The following is a 9,389-nucleotide window of genomic DNA, read 5'->3' as shown; positions in this document are numbered from 1 at the left end:
TCACCTCTCATCCGAGAAGCTTCTTCAGTTCTAAGGTCAAATGGCCGAGAGTCCCAGATTTAAACCCAGTGGGAGTATCCCCCCAAAGAGGGACAAAAGACCCCCTGATGATCCTCTAATCACATGAGCCAAGGTGTGAAAGCGGGTGTGGGACCTAATCAGCCAGGGTTTCAGGTGAGCTCATTGTCAAACCTGGCCCCACCTTGTCATGTGAATTCCTGAGGTCAGATGGCCCAGGATGTGAGTGGGCGTTAAGGCGTCTGGGGAGGGAACTCAAAACTGGATTATAGATGGCAGACAGTTGGTGTCGTAAACCACCGCCTCTGTTCAAAGACGGTCGCTCACAGTGGACATAGATGGCCTCTTTCACTCCTCTTTCAAACCATCGGTCCTCTCTGTTCAAAATGTGAACATTGGCATCCTCGAAAGTATTTAGTAGTATTTAGTAGTTTCACCTTTAAAAAAAAACTAACCAATACTGACAATAAAAGTAATATTGACTTTAATGCTCTTATTAATGTGAAGATGAGTATTTTTTTGTGTGTTTAAATTTTTTTGACAGTAACTATGAACAAATCATGTTATTTTGGTTTACTTTGCCTAATAGTCATTGTCTAAGTTGACCTTATATGTAAACATTATATGTAAACATGATAGTGACCAGTCAGTTAGCTGACTGGCTTTTACCAGCTGATTTCAACATGTATTTCAACAGTATATCAATTTTTTTTTTTTTTAAACTAATAGGACTTTCTGCAAAGTTTGGATGCATTCACCGGAGCGAACGGATGACTGAAAAAAACAAAAACCACTGTCTGACAAGACTGCAGCTTTGCGTTTCTGCCACAGCTCTCATTTACGTTTCAGGTGAGTTAGTTAATTTAGCGAAGCAACTAGTTCGACACTCATCACTGTTAAAATAAAAGTACAACATGAATCTGTCAAAAACAACACATTTAATGGACGTACTTGGATCAGCCAAAGTAAATGCTAACATTACTTTAACTTTACAGCTTCTGCAGCTCGTTTCTCCGGCTTTTGTTAAAATAACTTACCGTTAGTGCGGGGATGCTTGAGCCCTCGTCAGTTACTGAAGAACTGGCGGCCCCATTGATTGGGGCCGTCCTTTCACCTGCTCCAGGTAAACCATGACGGGTTGATCCTTCCTCCTCATCCGCTTCCACTCCGAGAAGGTGATGCGCGTGTGTCCGCTTTACGTGATAGTAGAAGGAGTTATACACTCTGTACTCACTCGGACAGCCATCAATTCCACACACCACGCGAAAGTCAGGGCTGTGGCTGTGCATGGTATTAATGTGACTCAAAAGTTGTCTCAGAGTTATGGAAGCCCGTTTCCGCCACTAAAGAAAAGCAAAAAACGATACTTAACTCGAAATTTCGAGTTATCTTTCTCGAAATTTCGACTTAGTTTCTCAAAATTTCGACTTAGCAACTCGAAATTTCAACTTAGCAACTCAAAATTATGAGAAAAATAACTCGAAATTTCGAGAAAATAACTCAAAATTTCGAGTTAGCTCTGCCAATCAGTAATCTACGTGGCTGACGTCATTTCCTTGTTACCCGGAAGGATATGGCACAAAGGCGCGAGCACTCAAAACTGGATTGTCTCGTGAGCTACAGTGAGCTACAAATGGCGCCAGGTTCTTCAGCTTTGAATGCCTTCCTACAAATGATAACAGGATAAAAGGTATACAAAAACGCTGTGACAGCGATTGTTACATACAAAGTTGAATAGAATGCAACGTGAGGGTTAACCAAAGGTACCTATAAGGTTTCTGGTGGTGGTCAGAGGGCCCGGTGGCGCCAGTGTCCGGCAGCCTCGCCTCTGTCAGTGCACCCCAGGGTGGCTGTGGCTACAATGTAGCTTGCCATCACCAGTGTGTAAATGTGTGTGTGAATGTGTGGATGACTGGATATGTAAAGCGCTTTGGGGTCCTTAGGGACTAGAAAAGCGCTATATAAATACAGGCCATTTAACATTTATTTACCATTTCTGTTACACGCTAATGACACCTGTTACGTTTGATGATACAGACGTTTTGCTGAAAGCATGCGTAATAAGTGTACAGCACTGTATAAAACAAAATCACAAATCACCCAAAACGGGGAATGTGACTGAAAACTATATAAATAAGGAACAAAACCAATAAAAATGTAACCAGACAACTGAGAAAATGTGTGATTGACTGTATTGTGATGCAAATTGTAGTTACAGTGCAAATGGACACTTAAAAATGCAATTCCCACTTCTCCACCATAGTCAGAGCTCATTATGTAGGCACAGATACTTTGATGATAATATGGTGGCTTTGTAATAGGTAATTTTAATTTACATCCTTCCTTACAGCATGGGAGACTTGACTGAATTCCTGAAACAAAGAGAAGTCTCTGAGGAAATTATACAGACCTTGGAGAATGAGAAGGTACTTACTTCCAACAAGATACTGGTTGAAATGCAACTTTTCCTCATTGTTCTTAAGTTAAAAATAGGACTGTATTTTCAAGGCTGGTTGTTTTAATAAATTAAATTATTTTTCCATCTTTAGATTGATGCCAGTGTCATAAGTCTAATGACAGATGAGGAGCTGAAGACTTATTTGCCATCATATGGTGATCGTCTAGCAGTATTTGGATTTTGCAGACGGAGGGGCAGCAGCCGCAAGTCAGCGCTTTTTGAACGGCTGAAATCCAAAGTGTCCAAAAGAAAATTATCTGAAGAGGATGGCAGTAGCACACGGCAAGAAGAACATTCCCAAACAACCCATAAAAGAAATGCTCTGAAGAGAAATAGAAAAATAGAAATAGGATGGATGCATTATGATGAAGACACTGAGGTTTTCAAGCAGGTTAGAACTAGACGAGGAGGAGGAACAAGAAAAATAGACATTTGCAAGGATGCCAAGAAAAGGGACATATTACAGGTTGCAACAGGCCTGTTCTTTCCAGATGGAGGAAACATTCAGGGGCCCTTAACAGATTTTGACTGTGATCTGAAGGATTATCAAGAGATGATAGTCGATGATGCATTGACAGTAGGAGAACTTTATCATGTCACAAAACTAAATATCCGCAGGTTCTACCTCACCACAAAGAAAAAACAAAATGACAGCCTTCAGAGTTCCAGCCCGAGTTTGCATCCATCTTCAGAAATTGAAGAGAGTCCTCAAAACCAAACCTCTTCTTTTACTGTCACTACAGTCCAAACATCTGCTCCATTTGAAACGGTCAGCCATGATGTGACATACATTGAAGACACTCCAAACGATAACCTTCCACAATCTTCCACGCAGTCTCTAAGTGCTAACACTTCTCACAGCAGTGACATTATTTTTGTTGGCCCCTTTTCTGACAGTGAGCCAATAAATTTGGATGACACCCTGATTTTTTCTCCACACCCTGGTCCATCCAGTGAGAGAGTGAGGAGAGTAGTGGTGGTCCACAGAGGGCAGGTAATGTCAGAGCTCATTTCACATTTTAGTGATAAGGACCTTGAAGATGTCGACATCAAAATCCAGATCGTACTGCCTGATGGAACACCTGAAATGGCCCATGACGATGGGGGAGTTGTGAGAGATTGTCTTTCAGAATTCTGGAAAGAATTCTATGACCAGTGCACCACTGGAAATGTTTACAAAGTGCCCTTCTTAAGGCATGATTTTGGGCAACAGGAGTGGGAGAGTGTGGGCAGAATCATTGCATTTGGATGGGTTAGAGAGAAATATCTGCCTGTGAAAATTGCACCTGCCATTCTAGAACAAGCTGCCTTTGGATATGTAAAGAGTGATATTGTGGAGGATTTCCTTAAGTTCATGCCTGAATCTGAGCGTACAGTGTTAGAGGCGTGGCGATCAGACTTTAGCATCGTGGACCAAGAAGATAACCACAGCTGCAGAAATATACCAACAGCCTACAATGCCACTGAAGTCCTATTGGAGCTTGCACACAAAACACTTGTCCAAGAGCCTGCGTATGTTATTGAACAGTGGGCAAGAACACTCAGCACTGCATGGGAAAGCATTTGTGATCTATCGTCACTTTTTGAAACCCTCCAACCAAATGTGAGAAAAGTTAAAAAAAAATAATCACTGCCCTGCGTTAAAGAGTGACTTATGATGAGGTATTAATTGGGTTAACTTTACCTCTAACAGCTTTTCACATAGTGCTGTGACCAGGGTGAAATCCATCATAAAGTAATTGTAAACAGTAGAACCCTTAACATGAATGTTATGGTTCTACTCTGATCAAAACTCAAGTCAGCTGTGTGACCTCATATAAAATGATAAAGACGAAAACATATAAATGGATGTAACCTTCACGAACTTTTCAAAATGACTTTATATGTCTGATCCATTATCCACATAGAGCAGATGTGGAAAACCACTGTTAGACCTACTCTATACTAACGTAGTTACTGACACCCCATACTAAGGCAGGATTAGTTATTCTCTTAAACACTTTCTTTTTTCACATTTTGAGATTGTGTAATTTCTATAAAGAATACGTGTAATGGTTCAATAGATATAGTTATTTAAATGTCGATGATAATCACATGAATATTTTTGTACATCCTACAATTCAAGATTTAGAGCTGTGTGTTTATATGAATTCAGCTTGCTATACTTATAGACTTCCATCATTTTCAGATCTCACCACCTTTATCAGTATACCAAAAGCACCATTAACCAAACCGTTTAGTGTGTCCAAGTTTCTGGTCAGCATCACTCGAGCTCCTTCAGCAACGTTCAGGGTGTCGGGTAAATCATTTCGCCCACCTGTAAATGGTTTGTCTCTTCGTGCCATTCTGCCTGTACATTTATCCTTCTGGAAATCGTCTGCATTGATGATTATAATGTTTGAATGAAGCTTCTTGAGCGAATCTGTGTTGTGGGATTCAACATTCTTGTTGGTGGCATAAATGTGTAAGACCTCAGTTGGACATTCTTCTGGTACAGTCACAGCCTGTGACCTCTGTCTTTTCTTTGACTCTAATCCTGTTCAGCATCTCTGCAAAGGCCACATCATCTTTCTGACGCATGATCATCATCTGAAAATCTTCCTGCCATAGGTCAATCTGTTCTGGATCGTAAACGCAGAGAGGTTTAGACTGTCGCACTGGTGGCAGCTGGTAAAAATCTCCAACAGCTAAAACTGACATTCCACCAAAAGGTCTCTGAGTGCCTTTGATTTGTTTCAGTCTTGCATCCACATAAGCAAAAAGGGGTTTTGAAACCATTGAAATCTCATCAATAATAATAATTTCAGCATTTATAAGCTCAGATCTGACTTCATCCAGTTGATTACCAAGTCCTTGAATGGGTGGTTTCAGACTCCTGGGTAGTTTCAGTAGAGAATGTAACGTAGAGCCATTGATAGAAAAAGCTGCTGTCCCGGTAAATGACGTCAGTAAAACAGTTGGATTTGATATGTCAGCTTCTTCTGCATTAGCAGGCAGTCTGCTCAGGATCTTTGATGCTTCAGAATGAATACACTTAATCAGATGTGACTTTCCAGTTCCTGCACCACCGTTGATATAGAAGAAAAATGGATCTGGGTTCAAACCACAAACTCGCTGAATACACCAGTCTCTTATAGCATAGAACACGCAGGCCTGCTTCTGGTTCAGATTCTGATACATTACACGTACCACAGCTGGATCGACTGCAGGTTGTTCTCTGATGGCTCTGATCTCTGTTACAGCATCAGACTGACGACTGTAGTCGGGAACATTCTCCTGTTTGTTCTCATCATCAGAATGTCTCTCAGGAAGATTCTCATCACATTGCAACCTCACAACTTCAGATTCAGGAGCCAGATTACACCATTCATCAATCACAACATCTCTATTTTGTTCATATTCTGTTCTGTTCACTCTCAATATCCTCAGAATTCTTCTCATACTTGTCTTTATTTCTTTTCACACAAAACCTGAGTTGTAGAAGGACTGATAGGTTTGGAACCCTTGTGGTTTCAGTTTGTGTTCTGATCTGTGTGGAAGGTCAAGTCTCAACAGTCGACCATAATATTGCTCCGGATCTTTTTCTTGTGAGCAGCGGTAATATCTGATTATAGCTGGTTTATCATTCTTTCACCTTTGTACAAATCCAAGCTGGTTTAGAAGAGGAAGCACATCTTTTCCTTCATTTGGACCACTCACCAACCTGCACAGGGCAGCAAAATCAGCCAGGGACATTTCCTCATAATTCCTGTGTCTCAGGTCTGCATTTTTATTTATCAGTCAAACTTGTCATCCAAATATTACAACTATCGTGTGTTGTGCTTTCCAGGTAGCTCATCAGGCGACTCATTTTTACTGGGTTATCATCTGTTGGTACAAATACAACACTGCGGGAACATTTTTATGCCACAGACTCGAGTCACACACTCCTGTGCACTGATTTCTCTCTTTTCAGAATCAGAATCAGAATCAGAATCGTGTTTGTGTATATGTGCAGACAAATACAAGGAATTTGGTTCCGGTAGATGGTGGCTCTCAAGCACAGCAATGTAAAACACACACACACACACACACACACACACACACACATACATACACAAAGCTGTGTAAACCAACTATAAATAACTAAACTTATGTACATAAAATACAGAAATGAAATGAGGTGGAATGAATACTACAGAATGTACATAAGGTGCAGTTGCAGTCTGGCAGTGGGAGCAGTGTGACAGGTCAACTGTTTAGGAGGGAGATGGCGAGCTCCTGTGGAAGACTGTACTTCCCCAGTTGTCTCAGGAAGTACATCCTCTGCTGGGTCTTTTTGAGGATGGAGTTGATGTTGGTCTCCCACTTCAGGTCCTGGGAGATGGTGGTACCCAGGAACTTGAAGAACTTCACAGTCGACACAGGGCTGTCTGACATGATGAGGGGGGGCAGAGTTGGGGAATGTCTCCAGATTGTGCTGACTGCACCAGAGTACCAGCCGCTCAACTTCCTGCCGGTATACAGACTCATCACCATCCTGAATGAGGCCAATGACGGTGGTGTCATCTGCAAACTTTAGTGTAGAGTCATTAGTGTAGAGGGAGAACAGTAGTGGTGAGAGGACACATCCTTGAGGGGCACCAGTACTGAGGGACCGAGTTTCAGAGGTGATCTCCCCCAGCCTCACTTGTTGCTTTCTGTCTGTCAAGAAGCTGGTGATCCATTGACAGGTAGCTGGTGACACGCTGAGCTGGGAGAGTTTGGAAGAGAGAAGTTCAGGCACGATGGTGTTAAAAGCTGAACTAAAGTCCACAAACAGGATCCTGGCATAAGTTCCCGGGCGGTCGAGGTGTTGCAGGATGTAATGCAGCCCCATATTCACTGCATCATCCACCGACCTGTTTGCCCGGTAGGCAAACTGCAGAGGGTCCAGTTGGTGGCCTGTAATGTCCTTCAGATGGGCTAACACCAGTCGTTCGAAGGATTTCATGACCACAGACGTCAAGGCGACAGGTCTGTAGTCATTCAGTCCTGACTACATTTATTCAAATTTAATTGAGTAGGTAGGGTAGGGTTAGAGCAGGGGTCCCCAATCCCAGCCAGTGTCCCTACAGGTTTTAGATGTGTCCTTGATCCATCACAGCTGATTCTCAACATGTCTTGAAGTTCTCAAGAGGCCTGATAATGAACTAAACATGTGATTCAGGTGTGTTGACCCAGGGTGAGATCTAAAACCTGCAGGGACACCGGCCCTCGTGGACTGTGATTGGGGACACCTCAGCATGCAGTCAAATTCTATACTCTTGCTAATGACCTACAAATTTTATTCAGGTGTGTTGTAACATGGACACATGGAAAAGCTTCAGAAAACAGGCCCTCGAGGACTGCAGTTTGAGACCCCTGCCCTATGTGAAATTTTTTTTTTCCATGAACTGCTACTCATGAGCCACTCAAGATAGGTTTACAAACACACTTCTAAGGATTTGGAGACCCCACTAAACACAGCCCATCCCAGAGGTTGTAGACAAAAAGGCAAAAACATTGACTGGCCAAACTGAACACCAATCCTTTCTCACATTTGCCTAAAAACATCTTGATGATCACAAGAGCTGTGCTGACTCACTGCACTAAACTGAGTCTGCTATAGTGAGAGACGAATTTCAGAAAAACACCAGCGTTTAAGTCAAACATGATGCTGTTACTGTGATGGTCCAGAGTTCCTTTACTACCTTCAGGACCTGCATCATGCCATCAGCTCCTGAGCTTCAGATTAATCATAATCATTCACAGCAGGAAATTGATGGGTTGATCCAAAACACAAGGAACTCTGAACGAAACAAAACTCTTGGTGCAGACTAATCAGATTCTAGACTTCAATGAAATTAAGAACTTTGCATGACTTGAAAACCGTATATTGGACCTTAATGGAACAAAATCTGTCCAAAATCCCCCTAGTAATGCAAATCAGTCATTAATAGTTACTGTAAATGCTTGATGGTACTTGTTGCTATTAGGGCTATTAGACTGGGTATTAGACTGCAACATGTTTTTACGTTAGACCAGGTTGTTCTGGTTTGCTTTTCTGTGCTTCATAAATAGAATCATCACTGTGAAACTGCTTTTTTTTATCCTTGTTAGATTGTCTTTGTGAAAGCCAAAGACAGAAAACAAAATCTTCCTCTGTTGCAACTGGAGGAGCCGGGGAGGAAGCTCTGGGTTGTTTCCCCTGTGCCAGTTTTCATCTGAGGGGTTCCTCTGCCAAGATGACCGAAGGAAAGACGTTGTACTCGGAGCTCCTCCGTCAGTTGGAGTCTGAACCCCATGCCTTTTTTTCACTTCCTGAGAACTTCCAGTGTTGTCATCCAACATGCATTCTGGTTTAGGCTCACATCTCCACTTCATCTATAATCCTCCAGTCCTCACACCTTCGCCTCCCGTGCAGGTTTGCACAGCAGCTAAAAGATCTCCTTTGTTATAAAAAAGTCAAAAGTAGATCTCAGGCTGCGAATGCAGTGGTGGGACCCACATGGTTTTCCTTTCATGAGGGATCCACTCAGTCACCGGCTCCTCGGTCTCAGAAAATGCTCCTATGTTCTTTTCCATCAGCTGCTTGGCCTCCACCTCCATCCCAAAGAAGAGGATTCAGGCACTGGCTAGTCAGTAGTGATGCAGTCAGCCTCTTTGGAGATTGTCCCCTCATCTTCTGGAGAGGAAGTTTCTTCATCTTGGGCAGATGTCTTTTCTTCAATGACAGAGGACTGCTGCTGTCCCTGCTCTCTGACCAGATCATAAAGACAGTGCTTGAAGAAGTGATCTGGAAGCTGTTAGGCTTACTTACAGCAGTAGCTCTGTCTGCACCTGCATAAACTCCAGGACACGTTTACAAACAGTGTTTGTTGTTGTTTGCGCTGCAGCTGCAGGTTTGAACTCT

The 9,389-nt window shown here is 42.5% G+C and overlaps 1 protein-coding gene across 1 annotated transcript; it reads left to right on the top strand.

The window, feature by feature from the left end:
• The first annotated feature begins 745 nt into the window (after positions 1-745).
• Positions 746-9,122, top strand: LOC109195785 (uncharacterized). The gene is made up of 4 exons (XM_019348505.2): positions 746-867; positions 2,369-2,444; positions 2,568-3,988; positions 9,065-9,122. Exons 2-4 carry the CDS (start codon positions 2,370-2,372, stop codon positions 9,120-9,122), a joined length of 1,554 nt encoding a protein of 517 aa, XP_019204050.1. The 5' UTR covers positions 746-867; position 2,369.
• The last annotated feature ends 267 nt before the right edge of the window (positions 9,123-9,389 follow it).

The sequence above is a fragment of the Oreochromis niloticus genome, linkage group LG19 (assembly GCF_001858045.2).
Source record: "Oreochromis niloticus isolate F11D_XX linkage group LG19, O_niloticus_UMD_NMBU, whole genome shotgun sequence".
Taxonomy (NCBI): domain Eukaryota; kingdom Metazoa; phylum Chordata; class Actinopteri; order Cichliformes; family Cichlidae; genus Oreochromis; species Oreochromis niloticus.
This window is presented reverse-complemented; position numbering and strand designations above follow the sequence as displayed.